Below are 23382 nucleotides of genomic sequence, written 5' to 3'. Positions count from 1 at the left end.
TTTTAACAGAAACTGTAAAATCTGGCATGAACCTATACCGAGATGGCTTCACATGCAAATAATTCAAGGATATGTATTATATTAGTATTTCAATAATTCCATAGTTAATACAAATCTAGAAGAGGGAGCGGGGAGAAGACAGAGTGAGCTGGTTAAAAGGTAACAGGAGGGCACCTGGGTGGCTCAGTCTGTTAAATGTCTGCCTTTGGCTCAGGTCATGGTCTCACAGCTCATGGGTTCAAGCCCCGCATTGGGCTCTGTGCTGACAGCTAGCTCAAGCCTGGAGCCTGTCTTCAGATTCTGTATCTCCCTCTCTCTCTGACCCGCCCCTGCTCACGCTGTCTCTGTCTCTCAAATATAAATTTAAAAAAAAAATTTAATAAAAATATAAAAGGTAAAAGAATAATATTTAACCTATGAAGAATTAACTATGTTTTCTACCACAAGCAACTAGAAAACTTGACAAAATACACGTAACATTTATTTTTCAGGCATTGGACAACTGCAGTAAATACCTATCATCTCAGAGAGAAACAAGCAAGGTGAGCCCCATAATTCCGAGAGCTTACTGCCTGAAGAAAATTTCCAAGTAGCAGTGTAGGAAAAGGACATGCAAAAAGATCCCAATAGTCTTGCTGAATTGATGAGGGAGAGATGGATTTCAGAAGCCCACACAGTAAGAATCTGAAGAACAAAATACAAGAGAGGAAGGAGTTGCATAAAGAATTATGGCCATCTGCAGAAGAGTTCCCTGGAATAGTCTGAAGAATAATGATTTGCACATGTGAGGTGAAACTCCGTGAGGCTGGGAAAAGAATTCCCAGAAAGCAGTCAGCCGAACAACTCTTAGAGTCCAAACAGAGCTGGACTAGTTTGTAGTTCTACTGGCCAGAGCAGAAAACCCTTGTTAATAAAGGGGCATCTAGCAGAGTCCTAGAAAGGATACTGCTTTGAAATAGGGCTAGAGGCTCTTCTAAATTTACCCTAATGAAGCTTAAAAGCAAGACTCAAAAGGATCAAAGTGATCAGGTAACTTAAATAGGCATCAGAACAAAATCCAACCCTTTTTTAAAGAAACACAATGAAATGCAACATCACAAAACATACGATTTGCAATGTCTAGCATCCAATCAAAAATGACCAGACATTAAAAAGACAGGGAAAAAATAAGGCAGGAAAATTACTCACAACCAGGATTAAAAAAATCAATCATTAAAAACAGATCAAGAAATGCGAGATAACGAAATCAGCAGATAATGATATTAAAACAGCTCTTAGAAATATGCTCCCAAAACAAAACCTGGACACAGTGAGGAGAATAGGAAAGATATCAAAACCAACCAAATGGAACTTCTAGACATAAAAATTATGATACCTAAAATGAAAATCTCACTGAATAGGATTAACAACATATTTAAAAAAATTTTTTTTAGGTCTTTATTTTATTTTGAGAGACAGAGACAGAGAGTGAGTGAGTGGGGAAGTGGCAGAGAGGGAGACACAGAATCTGAAGCAGGCTCCAGGCTCTGAGCTGTCAGTACAGAGCCTGATGCAGGGCTCAAACCCACAGACTGTGAGATCATGACCTGAGCCGAAGTCAGGCACTTAACCGACTGAGCCACGGAGGCGCCCCAGAATTAACAACGTATTAGACTCTCCAAAAGAAAAGACCTGTGAACTTGAATACATAGCAATAGAAACTATCCAAAATAAAGCACATGGGGGAAAAAAACGACTGGAAAAAAACACACACAGCACCTATGACCTGTGGGACAGTATCAAGCAATACACTGAAGTTCATTTCAGAAAAGGGAAGGAGACAAAAAAATTTTGGGGGAAAAAAGCCAATTTTTTCCAAAATTGAAAGAAAATAAAAGCCTACACACAAAAAGTCCAATGAACCTCACTCAGAAGAAACATAAGGAAAACAGTATCAGGCTACCTTACAATTACTGAAAATGAGGGGCGCCTGGGTGGCTCAATCAGTTAAGCGACTGACTTCAGCTCAGGTCATGATCTCACGGTTCGTGGGTTTGAGCCCTGCATCACGCTCTGTGCGGACAGCTTAGAGCATGGAGCCTGCTTTGGATTCTGTGTCTCCCTCTCTCTGTGCCCCTCCCTCTCTCTCTCTCTCTCTCTCTCTCTCTCTCACACACACACACACACACACACACACACTCTCTCTCTCTCTCTCTCTCTCTCTCAAAAATTAACATTAAAAAATATTAAAATTACTGAAAATCAGAGATAAAGAGAAAATATTAGAAGTATGGAGAGGCTGGAGACACTTTTTAAAAAAAGATTTTATTTATAAGTAATCTCTTCATGCAACCTGGGGCTTGACCTTATAACCCTGAGATCAAAAATCACATGCTTACTGACTGAGCCAGACAGGACCCCCAAGCCTTGAACATTATTAAAGGATTAAAATAATACAAAATACAGTTTTGAGGTATAATAATTCATTAGACTAGAAAACATAAGAGAATCATAATTTTCAGGTCATGATTTCACGGTTCGTGGGACTGAGCCCTGCATCGGGCTCTGTGCTGACAGCAGAGCCTGCTTGGGGATTCTCTAACCTTCCTCTCCCTGCCCCTCCCTGGCATATGCTCATGCAGTCTCTCTCAAAGTAAATAAATAAAAAAACTTAAAAAGTTTTTTCTTTAGAAAAATAGAAGAGTTCAAATATCCAAAACAGTATTTTTTGAAAAAGAACAAAACTGGAGGACTTACACTACCTGAATTCAAGACTTAGTATGTAAGTTCTGATAATCAAGACAATATGGTAATGGCATAAATACAGACATACAGATCAAGAGAAAGGAATATAGCCCAGAATCAGACTTCTTTATATGATGAGCTGATTTTAAACAAAGGTACCCATGGCTTGCTCTTCAAAAGACATGGTTATAAAAATAAAATGGCAAACCACAGACTGGGAGGAAATACTTGAAAAACACATCTGATAAAGGACTTGCATTCAGCATGCATAAGGAACTCCTACAACTCAGTAAGATTAATAAACAGATAAAGATAGAGACTTCTAGTTTCTAGCCCAACATGTTAAGAAGTTGCAAGTTGCCACACTGTTTAAGTAAAATGCTGAACCAACAACAAAAAAAATTAACAACTCTTCCTTTATCCATCACAGAAGCAGCTCATAGGGGAAACCACTGCCTCTGAAATTAAGAGACACCAACAGGTGAATACAAAGAATCACAACTCACCAGGGCAAAACTCCAGGAACAAAACCTCCATGGGAATCAGTGTTGAGGTAGAGAACCCTGAACTGCAGCTGACAAACTGCTGGAGACACAGCATGGACAGGTCTGAGAGACAAAACCGCCCCCCCACCCCAGACTCTGTCATCAGGACCCCAAAACTTTTCTCAATTTTATATGCAAGAGCTTGACCAGGTTCTCACAGTGAATATGGGAAAAAATTTCTGCTTCCAGCAGGGTAAAGGGAAAAGGAGTAATTTCAAAATAGGCTAGAGCATCCTGTTCTTATCAAGACCTGCCCTCGAGAGAAACCGGGTAACCAGATCCTCATCTGTTAAGGTATTATCAGAACCTGACAGACCTAGAGAAATGGCATCATCCAACTCCAGCCTACTCTAGCCATCTTGTCCCACTGAGGGGGCGAGGAAGAGAGGAAGGAGAGACTGAGAAGCAAGTGTGAAGTTCACAATCCAGAGGGACAGGCTCACTGAAAGACTGTGATCTACTCACAAGACTATAGAATGTCTCCCCTCTCCCACACCTCACCCACACATTACTAAAGGTCTATTTACAGCAATTCCTTTTACCCAGGACATTATGTGTTTCTATCAAGAAAAAATAACAAGGGAGAAACTGGTTGGGGCTTGAGAACCGATTGGAGATGGAGCATTACTGTCAATTGCAGATTCCTTCAGTCACTATGTCCACCAGCACAGATGTTTCTCTTTCTTCATACGATGAAGATCAGGGATCCAAGCTTACCCGAAAAGCTAGGGAGGCACCGTCTGTTCCCCTCGGAATGGCGGGGTTTGTAGCAATCGCTGGATATGGGCTATATAAACTGAAGAGCAGGGGAAGTACTAAAATGTCTGTTCACCTGATCTACATGCGTGCGGCAGCGCAAGGCTTGGTGGTGGGAGCGATGACACGTGGTGCGGGCTATTCCATGTGTAAGGAGTTTTGGGCAAAACCTAAGCCTCAGAGGAAGAGAAGCTGTCTTGGTGTGTTGGTGGTGCTCACTCCAGACATCTCATGTTGACTCTGTATGTTCATGTTGAAAATAAATGGTTTGAATGGGTCAGACAATAACACGATCATTTACATACTGGTTTCCTTTCTTGCAGACCTGATTTGCCTGGTAACCAAATTACCAGTGACCAGTTAGCTAGGTCATTCAGGGGAGTCAAATTAGCACAAAAGAAACATGTCACTTTTCAATGTACTTGTTAGTGGTAAAACAAGCATCTTCTGAAGTCTTCTGATGAGATGAGTTACAGAGAGAACGACGTGGCAATCCCCAAGTTCTCCCGTTGCTGCAGATGATCACATGCTTTTGATGTTATGTAGGAATTCTGCTTAATTTAACTTTTTTGTTTTTAGGGCTGGTTGGCTCTTAGAACCCTTTCGGAGCAATGCATGGAACATAACATTATAAACTTCCCCACAACTGAAAATATGTGTGTGTGTTTAAACCAAACCTAAAAAGCTGATAACAGCTGCTTAGAAGTAGTATTTATTTCAGAATCATTTGTAAACATGAGAATAAATTAAGTATGGCATTTTAGTTTAGCATTTTTTATAACTGCAGAATTATATTATGCTGTTGTATTAGAATAACTTTTAAATGTCATCTTGAAATAGAAATGTGTATTTTAAGTACTAATGCAAAGGTAAATGAAAAACACTTTTTAAATGTATGAAAGTTATTTTTTTTGTAAGAATCATAAATGTTAACAAATTACCTATAATTGAAGTGATTAGTGATTTATCAGCAAGGTGGTTTGGTCAGACATTATACACAAACTTTGGTATACTCTAGAGTACTATCGCACTTATAAAATTTTCTTGTCTAACCCGAATTTACATTCCATGGTGATAGCATGGTAAATGTAGTGTTATTAAAGTAACTGAACACATCAAAAAAAAAAAAAAAAAAAAAAAGAAAGAAAAAATAACAGGGGCTCCTGGGTGGCTCAGTTGGTTGAGCATCCGACTTCGGCTCAGGTCACGATCTCACAGTCCCTGAGTTTGAGCCTTGTTTTGGGCTCTGTGCTGACAGCTCAGAGCCTGGAGCCTGCTTCCAATTCTGTGTCTCCCTCTCTCTCTGACCCTCCCCTGCTCATGCTGTCTCTGTCTCTTAAAAATAATAAATAAAAAACACTTAAAAATAAATGTTAAAAATTTTTTAAAAAGAAAGAGAGAAAAAAAAAAACATATTAAAAGCCCCCAAACAGTCTGAAGACACAGAGCAAGCATCATAACCACATATGGCAAGAACGTGAGTTATCAGACCAGGAATTTAACACAACGACTAAGATGCTAAGGGCTCTAATGGATAAAGCAGACAGCATGTACAAACAGATGGGCAATGTAAGTAAAAAGATGGAAATTCCAAGAAAATGAAAAAGAAATGCTAAAAGTCAAAACCCCTGTAATAGAAAGGAAGAATGCCTTTGATGGGCTCATCAGCAGACTGGACACAGATGAAGAATTCCTGAGTGTGACGATATCTCAGCAGAAACTGCCAAAAGTAAAAAATAAAGAGAAAAAGTACTGAGGAAAGAATGAATATAATATCCAAGAACTGTGGGACAACTACAAAAGGTGTAAAATATGTGTAATTGGAATTCCAGAAGACAGAAAGACACAGAAAAAATAACTGAAACAATAATGACTAAGAATTTCCCTCAAATTAATGTCAGACACCACACCACAGATTTGGGAAGGTAAGAGATCACTGAGCAGGCAAAACACCAAAAAAAAAAAAAAGAGAAAAAGAAAGAAAAGAAAAAAAAATTACACCTAAGGCATGAGATTTTCAAAATATGGAGAACCAAAGATAAAGAAAAAATTCTGAAAGAAGCCAAAAGGGAAAAGCCACATTATTTATAGAGGAACAAAGAAAAAAATTACACCAAACTTATCTTAAGAAACCATGCAGGAGGCACCTGGGTGGCTCAGTCGGTTAAGCATTTGACTCCTGGTTTCAGCTCAGGTCATGATCTCATGGTCTGTGAGATCGAGCCCAGTGTGGGGCTCTGATGTTCATGAGATTGAGCCCTACATTGGGCTCTGCACTGACAGCAGAGTCTGCTCAGGATTCTCTGTCTCCTCTCTCCCTGCTCCCCATACCAGCTCCCTCTCAAAATAAATAAACAAACTTTAAAAAAAGAAAGAAAAAAAAAACATGCAAGCAAGGAGGGTAGAGTGAAATGTCTAAAAATACTGAGAGGAAAAAAACCCCACCAACCTAGCTAGAATTCTGTACTCTAACATTATCTTTCAAAAGTGAAGCCGAAATAAGACTTTCTCAAACAGAAATTAAGGGAATTTGTTACCAGTTCCTTCTCTAGAGACTTCTCTTAACATTTGCAAGGCCTTACAAGAATGAAAACTGACTCTGAAACTCAGATCTATATAAAACGAAGAACAAGGGAGAAAAAATAAGTGGAAGTTTAAAAAAACAAAAAATCAAAACTTTAAAAATCCTTTTTCTGTGTCATTGTAACTACTGTATTGTAAATGATGGAAAATAATTGCATATGTTAAAAAAATAAATTGTGTAATATAAAAAAAATCCTTTTTCTAAAAATTTTTAAATGTTTGTTTTGAGAGAGAGCATGAACAGGGGAGGGGCAGAGAAGGGGAGGAGGAACGAATCCCAGGCAGGCTCCATGCTGTCAACATAGAGCCCCAAGTGGGGCTCGATCCCACAAACTGTGAGATCATGACCTGAGATGAAATCAAGAGTTGGACACTTAACTGAGCCACCCAGGTGTTCCAAAACTTAATTAATTGAGCCAACAGGTAACAGTTTATTAAAAATAACAACATCAAGGGCACCTGGTTAGCTCAGTCAATTAAGCATCCAAATCTATTTTGGCTCAGGTCATGATCTTGTGGTTAGTGGGATCAAGCCCCACATTGGGCTCTGCGCTGACAGTCTTGAGCCTGCTTAGGAGCCTTGAGCTTGCCTCTCTCTCAAAATAAATAAATATTTAAAAAATCACTAACAACATATTTGATTATGTATGCTTATTAATATACATATGTATAAATGCAATGAATGAGAGCAAAAATACAAGGAACATGAGAGGGGAATTTTTACATTTATATTAGTTTTACTGAGATATAATTTGTATACAGTAAATTTTTCCAATTTTATTTTTTTTAATGTTTATTTATTTTTGATAGAGAGGCAGAGTGCAAGCAGGGGAAGAGGCAGAGAGAGAAGGAGAGGAGACAGAATTGGAAGCAGGCTCCAGGCTCTGAGCTGTCAGCATAGAGCCCAATGCGGAACTCAACCCACGGACCGAAAGATCATGACCTGACCTGAAGTCAGCCGCCTAACTGAAGATGCCACCCAGGCGCCTCTATTCTATTTAAGTAGTTTTCATGCCCAGTGCAGAGCCCAATGTGGGGCTTGATCTCACAATCCTGAGATCAACACCTGAGCTGAGATCAAGAATTGGACACTTGACTGAGCCACCCATGCACCCCCTTTCTTGAAATCCAATTTTATGTAGTTCAATGAATTTTGACAAATGTGTAATACCACCACCACAATCAAGATACAGAATATTTACGCACTCTAGAAAGTTCCCTAGGGCCCCTCTGCAATCTTTTCCTATCCTATCCCAGCCCCCCATGACCACTGGTCATTCTGTCTTAATAGTTTTGCCTCTTCTAGACTTTCCTGTAAATGTAATCACACAGATGTTTTTGTATCTAGCTTTGTATTGTAAATACACTGGCAGTTTCATATGGTTCCAATGTAATACATTAAATAATATAAAAAAAATTTTTTAATGTTTTATTTATTTTTGATACAGAGAGAGACAGAGCACGAGAGGGGGAGGGGCAGAGAGAGAAGGAGACACAGAACCGGAAGCAGGCTCCAGGCTCTGAGCTAGCTGTCAGCACAGAGCCTGATGCGGGGCTCGAACCCACGAACGTGAGATCTGACCTGAGCCGAAGCTGGAGGCTTAACCGACTGAGCCACCCAGGCGCCCCTACATTAAATAATATAAATGAAAATCTTTATAGAACTATAAGAAATACTACTATACTGCTCTAGAAATAACATGCACTAATATTTTGTCTTCACTGTTTGTGGGCTCAGTACTAGGTGACTGCCGCTATTTTTGTTTAGTCAATCATTTTCCCCTTTGAAAATACAAAGAAAAAAATTGTTTTACCTAAACCACTTTAAACAAACATGGGTAAATTTACTTAGAGCACAATCAATTTCATCTGGTGGTTTAAAAATGCTTAGGACAAAAACAATATGCTCCTGTTAAGAAGACAGTATATAAATGGAGAAATCATTAATCAGGAATTAAAAGACTTTGGTATGTTAGGAACAGGTAGAAAAAAAAGAAATTAAGGGCAATCAGTACTCAAATAGTAACAGTATAAAATAGGTTAACACCTTTCCTTTAAAATTATAATTCCTGAACAGATTAGATCAGAGTCACCAGACACCAAGAAATAGCCCAGAACAGAGACAAATCAAAGATACTGTAAATTTCCTCAGGAGATGAAAGAAAGCAAATATTTAGGTAAGTAAGGCTTGTTATAGTTAAATGTCATTGGTAGTTAATATACACTTGGCAGAGTTCATATTTCTTTTAACCCTTGCTGTAAACTGAATACTAGAATTGTGAATCTTTTAAGATTTAATCTCATCAATACACTTAACTGTTTCCTGAAACACTTATATTTCTTATAGGACAAACAGAAGTTACAGCATGTATTAAAAAATTCTGGGGCGCCTGGGTTGCTCAGTCTGTCAAGTGTCCAACTTCGGCTCAGGGCATAATCTCACAGTTCGTGGGTTCGAGCCCCGTGTCGGGATCTGTGCTGACACGCTCAGAACCTGGAGCCTGTCTCGGATTCTGTATCTCCCCCTCTGTCTGCCCCTCCCCTGCTCGCACTGTCTCCCTCTGTCTCTCAAAAATAAATAAAAAACCCAAAAAAAGTTTTAAAAAATTCTGAGCTGACTTCACTCTAAAAAATGCCTACCCATTAGATCCTAGCTACTCTCACAGGCATCTTGTGACAACTAATCAAAATTCAAGAAGAAAAAAGATGAACAAAAGGGAAGATCTAGTTACCCAGGAGACTGAACCCATTATACTATTTTAATGATGAAAGTAGCACTCTACTCATTACAGCATTACAGGAATTACTAAATTCCTCTGAGACAGCAGCTTCAAGAAAATGTATTTTGAAATAATTTCAAACGCACAGAAGAATTGCAAGAGTTGTACAAATGATTCTAGTATACTCTTCACCCAGAGTCATCAATCAACATTTTCCTCCATTTGCTTGCTCTGTATGTTTTGTTTTGTTTTAAATATTTTGAGTGTTAGCTATAGTTATCACCATGCCCCTTTTAGCCTTTAATATTTTGGCATGTCCATTTTAAAAACAAGGACAAATTGAGAAAACTTAACACTCATACAATACTATTATCTGAAATACGGTCCATTTTCAAATTTCACCAATTATCAATTATCTCAATAATGTCCATCATGGCAATTCTCTCCCCTGACGCAAGATCCAATCTAAGATCCTGCATTTCATTTACGTGTCAGGTCTCTTTAGTCTCCTTCAATCTGGAATAGTTCCTCAGATTTTTTTTTTACTTTCATGATCTTTCTCTTTCTGAAGAAATGTTTTATAAAACCACTCAAGCTGATTTGTCTAGAGATTCCTCAGAGTTCGGTTCCAGTTACATGAAGAGCATGGAGTGCTACTGTGTCCTGGGTACGACATCAGAAGGTGATCATCCGCTCAAGGCGGGGGTGCCCCCGGCTTCTCCACTGTAATGTTACCATATATCTTTATGATTATAAGTCATCTGTGGGGAGATACTCTGAAACTGTTAATATTCTCTCTCCTCAAATTTTCCATCGTTGATTTTCCATTACTCAATTATTACAATAATGACTGACAACTGCATGTCCCAATTGGGATTAAAAACAAGTATTTTAACCCTACCATCTGCTTCTTATCCCTGTCAGGGACTAATGCAGCCAATCCCCCCGTCAGGGCTGGTTTAAGCTGAAGCCAATGCTCGATGAACATTCAGAAAATCCTACAGCCCTGAAGAATTAATTTACTCTACATGAGCTCTATAAAAGGAACAAACCTTGGATGACAGCACAATATTTATAACATAGTTTACTGAATGTTTTAACCCCACTGTTGAGACCTACTGCTCAGAAGAAAAGATTCCTTTCAAAATACTGCTGCTCACTGACAATGCACCTCATCACCCAAGAGCCTTGACAGAGACACACAATGAAATAAGTGTTGTTTTCACACCTACTAAGATAACATCCATTCCGCAGCCCATGAATGAAGAATAAGGACTCAAATCTTATATTTCAGAAAATATCTTACATAAATAAGGCTACAGTTGCCAGACAGTGACTCCTCTTATGGAGCTGGGCAAAGTATGTTGAAAACCTGGGGGCACCGGGGTGGCTCAGTGGTTAAGGATCTGACTCAGGTCATGATCCTGCATTTCATGAGTTTGAGCCCTGCATCAGACTCCGCACTGACAGTACAGAGACTGCTTGGCTCTCCCTCTCTCTCTGCCCCTTCCCCACTCACGCGGTCTCTCTCAAAATTAATAAACTTATAAAAAAATGTTTTAAGATAGAGAACCTTCTGGAAAGGATTCACCACTTTAGATGCCACTAAGAACATTTGGGATTTACGGGAAAAGGTCAAAATCTCAACATTAACAAAAGTTTGGAAAGAAGTTGATTCCATCCCACATGAATGACTTTAAGGAGTTCCAGACTTCAGTGGAGGAGTAGCCACAGATGTGGTGGAAACAGCAAAAGAATCAGAATTAGGAGGACTTGAAGAGGGGACCCAGTTGCTGCAATCTCATGATGAACCTTGGATGGATGAGGAGATGCTTTCTGTGGATTGAGTAAAGGAAGTTTCTTGAGATGGAATCTACTTCTGGTGAAGATGCTGTGAAGATTGTTGAAACAACAACAGAGGATTTAGAATATTCTATAAACTTAGCATGTAAGCAGCATGAGAGAACTGACTCCAATTTTGAAAGTCTACTGTGAGTGGCAATGTTTTCAGACAGCACCACATGCTACAGAGAAATTGTTTGAAAGAAAAAGTCAATGGATGCAGCAAACTTGATTGTTCTTATTTAAAGAAATGGACACAACACCCCAGCTTCAGCCACCACCAGTCAGTAGCCATCAACACTGAGATTCCCCCCACCAGCAGAGAGGTTACAACTCACTGATGTTGAGGAAAACTGCTCACATAGTTAGCATTTTTTAGCAGTAATGTATTTTTTAATTAAGGTATATACAGGGGCGCCTGGGTGGCCCAGTCGGTTAAGTGTCTGACTTCAGCTCAGGTCATGATCTCACGGTTTGTGAGTTCGAGCCTCATGTCGGGCTCTGTGCTGACAGCTCAGAGCCTCGAGGCTGTCTCAGATTCTGTCTCCCTCTCTGCCCCTCCCTCACTGTGCTCTCTCTCTCCCTGTCTCTCAAAAATAAATAAATGTAAAAAAAAAACCTTAAAAAAATTAAGGTATATACATTTTTTTTTTAGGATTTAATGCTATTGCACATTTACTATAGTATAGCTGTATGTGCACAGAACTTTCACATGTACCAAAAAACCAAACAATTCATTTGACTTGCTTAATACTGCAATATTCACTTCACTGTGGTGGCTAGAACCGAACCTACAGTACCTCCAAGATGTATCTGTATGTGGCTTTCATCGAGTTGCATAGTGGCTTAAATACTGTCAACTATAAAAATATATACGAGGAGATGAACTGGTACTATGTACAAATGAAAAGTCACCATGGAACAACGTGAAATTATAAAAAACACTTATGAGCAATACACTCAAAAAACATTGCTTTATTCTTTTTAATACAAATAAGTTGATCTCTTCCTTATAATCCCTTTCAATCTGCATGAATCCCAACAGAATGGGAAAAACTGCTGAATCCTATTTTCAAATAAATCATAAATGGATAATGTTTCCCGTCTGTGATACCAAACTCAAAATGGTCAGGTCTCCAGAAGTATGATGGACTCTTGCAATATATCCTTCCCAGCAAACATGTACCTTTCATTCAATTTGGGGGCAGCCATGGAGCCAGGTATAGGCAGACCTGGAACATACGGATCAATTTCTCTCCCTTAAAATGGTGTTCCTTTAAAACATATTTTTGGGGGCACCTGGGTGGCTCAGTCAGTTGGGCATCTGACTTCGGCTCAGCTCATGATCTCACGGTTTGTAGGTTCAAGCCCCGCATCAGGTGTGCTGACAGCTCGAAGCCTGGAGCCTGCTTTGGATGCTATGTCTGCCTCTGTCTCTGCTCCTCCCCCACTTGTGCTCTCTCTCTCAAAAATAAATAAATGTAAACATTAAATAAAATAAAAATAATACATATTTTTGTAGTTCAAGTGGTACTTCATCTATTAACAGAAATTTACTGATTAAAAGCCTCCTGAAAACAACCTTCCCCATTTTCCTGGTTGGCTCCAGTCCCCTGAAAAGCTGACCGTAGATTCTGGAATGGCCTCACGGTCCTATTTACCTCTTTTCACGAGTTTCAGTGCTCTGTCACCTTAAGTTTATTTCACTCATTCAGACTCTTCCCAACACTCAGTGTAACTTAAGTCACTTTCTTCTTTATACCTAATGTGTCACTGAACAAATCAATTTAAAGCAGAAACATATTAACCTTTGGCTTGAACAAGGTATAAATAAATCCTCTGAGAGGGAGATCGCCCAATAATCCAGTTGCTTTCCAGGAATGTATAAACTCACATTAAAAAAAACAGGATATTCGTTGATTTTGGAATTGGCCCTTTACTAAGATAAGCAGCATTAAACACATATGAATCCAAAAGAAGGAGAAAAAAAGTCTTCCTTATTCAGCAATTTCACTCTGGGCTTATATCCAAAAGAACTGAAAGCAGGCTCTTACAAGATACTTGCACATCTGTGTTCATACCATCGTTACTCATAATAGATAAAAGAGAGAAACAACCCAAGTGACCATCGACAGATAAATGAATAAACAGTGTGGTATATACATACAATGGAATATTAATATTATTCAGCCTTAAAAAGGAAGGAAACTGTGACACATGCTATAACATGGATGAACATTGAGGACATTATGCTAAGTGAAGAAGGCAGTCACAAAAGGACAAATAGTATAAAAAGTCCCTACAATAGTCAAATTCATAGGGACAGAAAGAATGCTGTTTGCCAGAGGCTGAGGCGAAAGACAGGGAAAGAGGAACTGTTGTTCTGGAGATCAGCTGCATAACAATATAAATGTACTTAACACTACTAAATTATACACTTTATTTTTTTAATGTTTATTTTTAAGAGAGAGAGACAGACAGAGTGCAAGTGAGGGAGGGGCAGAGAGAAAGAAGGAGACACAAAATCCAAAGCAGGCTCAGGCACAGAGCCCCACGTGGAGCTCAAACCCATGAGCAGCTGAGATCATAACCTTAGCCAAGTTGGATGCTCAATCGACTGAGTCACCCAGGTGCCCCTAAACTATACGCTTTAAAATATACAGTTTTATGTTAAACCTGTTAAGTTTTTGGGGTGCCTGGGTGGTTCAGTCGGTTGAGCATCTGATTTTGGCTCAGATCATGATCCCAGGGTAGTGGGATTGAGCCCCACACTGGGCTCCAAGCTCAGCGTGGCACCTGCTTAAGATTCTCTCTCTCTCCCTCTGCCCCTCCCTCACTTGCACAAGCTCTCTTTTGTGCTCAAAAAACAAAAATGAAAACCCATAACTATAAATTTTATGTTATATGTATTTTACCACAATTTTAAAAAATCTTCTCTATGTCCCAAAGCTAAATGCTAGGGTTAAAAGACCTTTTACTTTTTGAACTACCACATTATCCATCATTTCAACACTTGGCAGAGAGAGAAGTCAAGCGAGAGAAAAATAGCACTTTTCGAGTACCTTATGCTGTTTTAATGACAGGCATGTTGTCTGAAATAATTAACTTTTAAAAAGAAATAGCCTTAACTCTTCTCTGGAACTGGTTAGTGATCTCAGTTTCCCTTCATTAAGTTCTTGACAGCTCAATGTCCTCACATCTGTCATTGTTTGGGAGACTGATTCCAAGAACATAAATTGCTTCAAGGACTAGGCAACAAATTTATTCTGGTTCACGGGAAAGATCTGAACCCATCTGTTTTCTAATCAAAAGCCATATTTGAATCAGTTTTGTTCCACCACAGTACCATACCAATGCGAGCAATACAATCATACGGCATTTTCTTTCTATCCATGTAGTGTAGACAATTACAAGAAACACAAATCAATTAACAGCACAACAGCTTCCTCAGAAACAGGGTCTCTGCAGACTGTAGATCTGTTTATTCTCCAGGCTATGTGATTACATCTCCTCTGAGGACGTGGTTTCTTTCAGAATTACATAGGGAGAAAATAGTCCCACGTTGTAATAACTAACTTACCTTAACCTTTTTTTAAGTTGTAAACTGTCATGGATGATCCTTTTAACAAACTCTAATTCCCCTCCTTCTGCCATGATTTCTGTGATACCTCCTGTATTTACAGAACTAGGTGGAGGTCTCCGAGGATTTCGAGAGTTTACTCCCTGTACAACAACAACATCGGAAGGAAAATTTTTACACCATAAGACCAACTCTTTGTCTGTAATCCAGTTCTAAATAAGAATGCTTAAATTTAATTTTAGTTTCCAAATCATCCCGGTAGACGTAGGATTTAAAAATCATATAGCAATTGCAATATTACATTTTAAACAAATGCATTCGCACTAATAATCTTCCCCAGGGTCTTTTACCTTCCATCTTTGTGATTAAACATACAAAAATGTTACCTTTCTTCCAAGTCGAATCTGTCACTTTTTCTTTATGTTTCGTCTTGGTACCATGCACAGGAAATATTCCACCCAATGATTATATAAATATTACTTATGTTTTCTTCTAGTAATCTTAGGGTTTCACTTTTTAAATTTAAATATTTAATCCACTCCTACCTCAAACTAAATTAAAAAATTAACTCAAACAATCAAAGATCTAAATACAAAAGGCAAAATTATAAAACTCTTAGAAGAAAACATAGGAGTGTATCTTCATGGCCTTGGACTACACAATGGTTCTTATAGAAACTGGACTCCTCAAAATTAAAATTTTGAGCTGCAAAGGACTCCATCAAGAAACTGAAGAGACATCCCACAGAATAGGAGAAAATGTTTGCAAATAATAACTCTAGTAAGGGACTTGTGTTTAGAATACATAAATTCTTACAATAGTTTAAAAAAATCCAATTTTTAAATGCGTAAAAAATTCTGAATTGGCACTTCTCAAAGAAGATACACAAGTTGTCAATAAGCAATGAAAAGATGTTCAACATAATAAGCTCCTAGGGAAATACGCATCAAAACCAAGATGTGATACCGCTTTATACCACTTCACACACACTGTAATGACTATCATCAAGAAGATATATGACAGAAGTGTTGACAAGGATGTGGAGAAACTGGAAATTGGAAGCCTCACACACTGGTGCTGGTGGAAATGTAAAATGGTGCAGCCACTTTGGAAAACAGTCTGTTTTCCAAACCAACTAAACAACTAAACACAGTTACCATATGACCCCGTAATTTCACTCCTACACAAACATTTGTACATGAATGCTCACAGCAGCATTATAACAATCAAAAAGTAGAGACAACCCAAATGTCCATCAACTAATAGATAAGGAAAATGTGGTATTTCCATACAATGAAATATTATTTGGCAATAAAAAGAAATGAAGTACTGACATATACCACAAAATGGATAAAACTTGAAAATATATTATACTTAGTGAAAGGAATCAGTCACATAACATAGGATTCCACTTACATGAAATGCCCAAAGCAGGCAAATCCATACAAACAGAAGGTACGTTGGTGGTTACCTAGGACTGCAGGAGCTGCGGGAACCTGACAGTAACTGCTAACGGAGAGGGTTTTTTCCTTAGTGGCAGAGGGGGGAGCTGGGGAACGAGGAAAATGACTGCGGTGACAGCTGCACAACTCTGTGAGTATTCTAAGAATAATTAAGTTCTACCTTTTAAGTGGGAGAACTGTATGGCATGTGAATTATAGCAATAAAACTGTTATAAAAGGAAATTTATTTCCAGTGCTAGTAATATTCTATTTCTTCATCTGGATGTTGGTTCCACAGGAGTGTTCACTTTGGAAAATCCAATTTACACTTACAGCATGGGTACTTTTATATATATGTGTTCATATATAAATATATTGATTTCTCAGATATGTAAGCCAGTAAAACTTGCTTTATTAAGTCAGTCTGAAGTGAGTCTTCAGATGCTTGATACCAGAAACATCCTGCTACAGCCTCCAAAATAAAAGGTATTCTTTGCTCTTATCTTTGCAAACATCAACAACTTAGGTAAATATTCAATTATTTTAAAGCAGAAGATATTTTACCTTGGCTTCCAACTGATTGGCAAAAAAGGGTGGGTTGCACATGCAAAAATCATAGATTATCTCAGATTCTTCTTTAAGAGCATCCATCAGGAGTGTCTTCTGTGGTACTTTTACCACTAGGAGAGAAGACAGAACTGTTAACTACTATTAATTTTCAAATTAACTACTATTAGTTTTCAAATATGACCACAGATTCTATGACACTCGTTCCTTTAAGAGGTGGAGCTTGATATCCCTCTCCTAGAGTATAGGCTGCACTCAGTGACTCACTTTTACTGAATAAAACAAATATGATACAGTGACAAGGTGCCACTCCTGAGGGCTCCTCCTTGCCCTAGGTCTTGAATTACCTGCACCAAAAGAAGTCAGCTGATACGCCTACGGATACTCAACTGGGCCAGAGGGAAGATGCACAGGAATGAACCAAGGCTTCCTATCAATCGCCATGTAAACAAATGGCTTCTGGAAGCAAATGTAGTCAATCCTTCAGATGACTACAACCTCATGAAAGACCAGAACCACCTAATAAGGCCATGCCCAAATATTTCCAGCCCACAAAAACCATGACATAAATATTTATTTACTGTTTAAAGTTGCTAGATTTTTGAGTAATGTGTACTACAGGAATGGACAACTGAAGAACATATTATTAGTATCTTCCCTGAGAATAATATGTTTAAGACTAGTGAGAAAAGTCTAGTTTTTTCCAGAAAGAGACATAAATTCTCTTGAATGAAGAAAAGAAAAAACAGCTTTTTAAATGTAATAGTAAGCACAAATATTCCGAAGTAACTGGTCACTAAGGGAACCTGATTAATAGTAGAACAGTTCCATAATCTGAAATGAAAAAGATGGTATACTATAACCAACAGCAGGGTTTCCCTTCTAAAATCTTGGTGATTAGGTGATTTCATATATAGCTGATACCCAACATTCATGGTAGTTCTGTTCTATAAAGTCAGCATAGACACTGAATCGGAACCAGTGGCTCCTAAGAGAAATATCTAGGGTTAGGGAACTGTGAGCAAGCCACTGGTCAAACATTCTCATCAACTAATCAACACACAATTTTGTTTCATGTGTTTCTGTTTAAAAACACTTTATTCAATATACACTGCTGATTCATTAACACTGAAATCACACCCCCAACACTAGAACTCATGTCTGAATGAGGCTTATCTAATACACGTATTTCCTGAAAGGTGCACCCGTCTCTTGTATTTAAGGAACACTAGATTGCACTTCATACTATGTTTAAACAGCAAAGTCACCAAAATAAAAGCACAAAAATGCCAAAAAAGGGGAACCACATAAACTACAAAAAGGACACTTGTTTAAAGCAGAGAGCTGAAACAAGACAGACCAGCACATTGGACAACTTCAGCTGGAAACAGTTGGGTGACTCAAAGTTTTTGCCACTCTGCACATATCTATGAGTGACCATAAAAGTACCAGAGTAATTGATTTTGGGGTTAAATATAACCCCAAGTAGGCAGATTTAGCAAATAGGCAAACTCACAAATACAGAACCCACCATATTATGAGGATCAACTGTATTTATTATATTTCTTTCTGCATTAATACTGATAACAAAGCTATAAGCTCCATTACAATATACTGTACCATATTTTAAAAAATTACCGGAGTCTGTATATTAAAAAAAGTTAACGTTTATTTATTTTTGAGAGAGAGAGAGAGAGAGAGACAGACCATAAGCAGGGATAGGGGCAGAGAGAGAGACAGACAGAGAGACACTCTGAAACAGGCTCCAGGCTCCAAGCTGTCAGCACAGAGCCAATGCAGGGCTCAAACTCACAAACCGAGATCATGACCTGAGCTGAAGTCGGACGCTTAACAGACTGAGCCACCCAGGCGCCCCAAAAGTCTATATCTTGAAACAAAAAATGAGATGTCTTAAATTATAAAGACAGGTTGACACAAGTGCTTGAAAGACGTATTTGTTCTGTAGAGCTAACCTTTTATAAGATCAGATAAATTATTCTGTTCCACATTTTTCTTTGCATAGTTGAAGCACATATCATCCACTTCTGTTGCAAGGAAATACCAGCCATTTAAGGTTGTTCCAAGTAAAGGATAGATGCAGGATGCCCCCGTACCTAGTAAAATGAAAATTCAAAACACATTTTACACACCAGAGGGAGAGGTGAGAATAATAAGCAAAACACCATTCTTCCCCCTCTTAGAATTCTTACAACCGTGACAGTGAAAATCCTAAGCCAGGACCTGACTGCACACACTCCGAAGCTGCTGGGTTCTCTAGTCCTTTCAGGTGTGTCAGTCCTACCTCATACCTGGATTCAAATCTCATAGAGGACAGAAACCTCGCTCTTTTGTGTGCTGTATGTAATGAAGTGTGCATAACCGGCTGGCGATCAAGAACTACAGGACTTATGAACTTAAAACTGTCAAAATAAGTTCATTTACTCTATACAATCTTGCCTTTTAAATCTCACACAAAACTTGATTTTCTTAAAATCAATGCTTAAAATAAATCAATGTACATCCCACTCCCCCAAAGCAGAAAGAAATATACAGGGTATAAAATTGTTATGATTATTTAAATGACCAACGTGCCTAAATATCTGTTAAGTTGTTACTTGAAGGAAATCAGAAGTTTAAGAACAAACAAACAAAACAGAGAACTCCTCTCTTCGATGTGATGACATGGAAAGAGACTTGATCCCGATCTAAAACACCAATCACTGGCTTCCCCTACTATAGTTTCAAGGGAGATATTCAAAGGCAAATGTTCCAGACAAAAATCACTCTTTGACAACTACTGTTTGTTCCTAAATTCATATGTAGATCCTCTAACCATCAACTGGACTACACGTATACTAACCACAAATACTGTTTTATGACCATTGACTAATCTTGGACAGTAAGATCCAAAAGCACACATTCAAGAGAAGTAAAGCCAGTGTTTATCCTGAAGGCCTACAGTAGTCAGCACCCCCCCCACCCCCACCCCAGGCCATTCCAGGCCACATCTAGGTGCCACTCTAGTCTTCTAAGGATTTGGCAGCCAGAGATGGGGGCTAGGGATACTCCTCACCCAGAGGAAACCTAGAGTCTCATACTGCTTCCTCGTGAAATATTCTGAATAGACTAATAAAAGACATGACAATAACCAACAGCCCTCAACAGTCACCATGATTGCTATACTTCCTATCATGTTTACCTAATGGCATCCTGGCCCTGGTGCTACTGCGCAAACACCCCCTCGAGAAAGTGTGAGGTAGTGAAGGAAGGATGGTAGAGGGAACTCCTGCTCCTCTCAGGGGCACAATTACGGAGCCATTCTGGTAAGCCAGAGGTCATTCAGAGTAAGGAAATTTAAGAAGCTCTGTAGGAAAAATATCTAGACCAGATACCAGGCCCTTGATTCTCACAAAACAGCCTCTCTCTTCATACTTCAATCCATTCAAAAGCAAAGAGCAGAAAGAAAAAAGTCCACTTTCCTTCAGCTGCCTCCAGGATAATAAACAGAGGCAAAAGACATGTTCTTTGCCAAAACAAAACAAAACAAAACAAAACAAAACAAAAATCAAGTTTCTCAATTCTTAAGACCAAGAGACTTGAATGCTAAAATCCTAGTCTCCCCAGAAAGCTGAATGACATTTTTAAATGGATAATAACTCTTGTAATGATAAATAATGGAAACTGTATAATCACAAAATTAGAGCAAACTGATGGAGTCTGGGGAAAGAATTCATATAAAATCCTAATTAGAATGAATGTGATTTCAGCCAAGAGTGCCCCTTGTGAAGAGCTAAAATCCATTAACCTACTATATCCCCAAGTGTTATTTTAGACAGTTTGGGGCATAATTAAAATAAATCAGTACCAAGTAGGCTCTTAAGTTTTCTATAACCTGTCAGCCAAACCTCTGCCATGAACATAAAAGAGCAGAGCTTTAGCTAAACCCCTCATTTTTACATAGTGCTTAGCTCATATGGGGTGTTCAGATTTTTGAATGTTGAAAGAATGATGTATTTATCCACGAACATTCAACAGATTATTTATCAGACACCTACTACATGCCAGAAACATTGCTAGGCTTTGGGATAGTATAGTAAACAAAAAAAGTTAACAGGCTCTGCACTTTGCAATCTAGTGGCTGAGAGAGACATTAATCAGATAAGTGAAAGTGTGTTAAAAATTAAAACAAATAGCCTGAAGGAAGAAACATGGTTTCTAAAGCTCATAATCAAGAAACCCACCTCATGCTCGAAGGTCAGAGAAGGCCGTCTCAAGGAAGTAAGCCTCAGTTGACAACCACAGTATAAGTGAGATTAACAGGATGACGGGGACGTTTCAGGCAGAGGGAGCAACAGGCACCGCGTCATGGGGCCTTATTAGAAGAACTGAGGACCCCCACTACAGAAACACAGAAGGAAAGCACACTGGATGGGGCTTAGAGAGGGCCAGCGAAGCGGGCAGGGAACAGACCACGGATGTTTTAACAGCCTAAATCAGGGTACTGGGTGTTCATCACAGAAGCAATAGGAAGCCAGTAAAGTGATAAAGATGTGACCAAGTATGTACAGATCTATCCATACTTTATGGAGAATGAAATGGAGAAGCAACAGAGTGGATGAGAATAGTTAAAAAGTAATTCTGTAGACGAGGGCAGAGAACAATGACTTGGATTGAGATGGCTGCAGTGGAAATGGAGAAAGCAGATAACTGATGAAGTATTTCAGAAACAAAACCAACAGGAAATGATGATAGACATTCTCGGTGAGAACGGAAAGACATATCAAAGAATATCAAGGATGACAGAGTAGATTGTGGTGGATCCACCGAAATAAGGAACGAACAAAAAGAACACGAGTCTGGTTTTGGACACGGCAAAGTCTGAGATGTTCCTGAGAGGTCTGTGTTGCTGACCCAAACTGGCAGAAAACATCAATCTGTGGGTTATTCGATTGGAGGTGGAAAACAGTCACAGATGTGGATGAATTTGCCTAGAAGTAGGATGCTCAATAGGAAAAGAGCTAAAGATTGAGCTCCAAGGATTCTCAACATCTAATGGCCACACAAAGAAAAGGAAGCCTGGAAGGGAAGAAGAGTGACCAGAAGGGCAAGAGGAAAACCTGAGGAAGCCCATGGAGGAACATGCATACAGGAGAATGGAGGAGTCAATAAATGACCTAAGAAGGTCATGTATGAAGAGGACTGAAAATGTTTGCTGAAAATGAATGCAAAAGTCGAAGTTAAACATTTACTACTATCTAGAAAATGTTTCCTATAAATTACACTATAGTTTGAAATAGGGCCACAGAGCTTTGTCCCCATAAAGGACTAGTAAAGGCCAAAGGATTAAAAAGTTTTTCTTATTTTTCTGGGGGTGTCTGGGTGGCTGAGTCATTTAAGTGCCCGACGTCAGCTCAGATAGTGATCTCACTGCTCATGAGTTCAAGCCCCACGTTGGGTTCTGTAGTGACAGCTCGGAGACTGGAACTTGCTTCAGATTCCGTCTCTCTCTCTAATATAAAATAAAACATTAAAGAAATTTTTTTCTTTATTTTTTATTTTGGGAGGGGAAAGCAGATGGAGAAGAGAGAACTCTTAAGCAGGTTCCCACTCCCAGCAGAGAGCAGAGAACCTGATGCGGGGCTCAATCTCAAAACCATGAGATCATGACCTGAGTTGAAATCAAAAAGTAGGATGCTTAACCAACTAAACCATCCAGGTGCTATGAATTAAAAAAATTTTCTCAACCCTATCAAATGAAAATATTGCCTATGATAGGGGGCCTGGGTGGCTCAGTTGTTAAGCATCTGACTTCAGGTCAGGTCATGATCTCACAGTTCCCAAGTTTGAGTTCCACAATAGGTAAGCAAAAGCCCCACTTCAGATAAAACATAAGCCCTGAGTGAGCCCTGCTTCTTTTCTCTCTTTCTCGTTCTTTATCTCCCTGGCCCCCACCATCACCCCTGGCAATCGCGCTCACTGGTGTCCCTCCACACAAATAAAATAAAACACTGGCTATGATAAACATACAATACATTTATAACTGCAAAACATACCCTAGCTTCATTCCCTTCTGTATCTCAACGTAATCTCCCAAATAAAGTCTTTTCTATTATTAAAAGTTTACAACTAAGAGAATATCTTACTTTAAGTCAATGGCCTTTTCCCTCTCTTTGACTTTGGATTAAATGTCTTCTATTAATAAGAGATTCCTGAAAGTATTCAGCCCACATGATCTTTTATTAAATGGCTATCACACAATAACCCAATATGGGGATTACTGTATTAACACCAAATAAATCAGAGTAAAAAGAATGCCCCAAACAGACATCAATATGGTAATCTGAAAAGCTAAGAAAACAAGAGCCTCACTTGCATTCTGCACTGTTATCCCCTTGCTCCCTGTCCAGTGCTAAAAACCCCTTCTAGAGAAAATAAATGGCAGGGAAACACAAATCAAAACCACACTGAGATACCACCTCATGCCAGTCAGAGTGGCTAAAATGAACAAATCAAGAGACTATAGATGCTGGCGAGGGTGTGGAGAGACGGGCACCCTCTTACACCGTTGGTGGGAATGTAAACTGGTGCAGCCACTCTGGAAAACAGTGTGGAGGTGCCTCAAA

General features: G+C 38.9%; 1 protein-coding gene and 1 pseudogene across 3 annotated transcripts in view; one reads left to right on the top strand and one right to left on the bottom strand.

The window, feature by feature from the left end:
• The window catches only part of METTL16 (methyltransferase like 16), a 57597-nt gene that overhangs the window by 12593 nt on the left and 21622 nt on the right, over positions 1–23382 (bottom strand). For 2 of the 3 annotated variants that reach the window (XM_029928718.1, XM_029928719.1), the window contains exons 4-6: positions 18733–18873; positions 16757–16872; positions 14751–14893 (exon numbers count right to left, since the gene is read on the bottom strand). In XM_029928718.1, coding sequence (XP_029784578.1) covers positions 14751–14893; positions 16757–16872; positions 18733–18873 — 400 coding nt within the window. The remainder of the gene's footprint in view (positions 1–14750; positions 14894–16756; positions 16873–18732; positions 18874–23382) is intronic. The other variant, XM_029928720.1, reaches the window with a different exon arrangement.
• LOC115282611 lies at positions 3925–4263 on the top strand (annotated as a pseudogene).

Source organism: Suricata suricatta, chromosome 17 (assembly GCF_006229205.1).
Source record: "Suricata suricatta isolate VVHF042 chromosome 17, meerkat_22Aug2017_6uvM2_HiC, whole genome shotgun sequence".
In the NCBI taxonomy this organism is placed as follows: Eukaryota; Metazoa; Chordata; class Mammalia; order Carnivora; family Herpestidae; genus Suricata; species Suricata suricatta.
The sequence above is the reverse complement of the archived record's forward strand: the minus strand, read 5'-3'. Positions and strand labels throughout refer to the sequence as shown.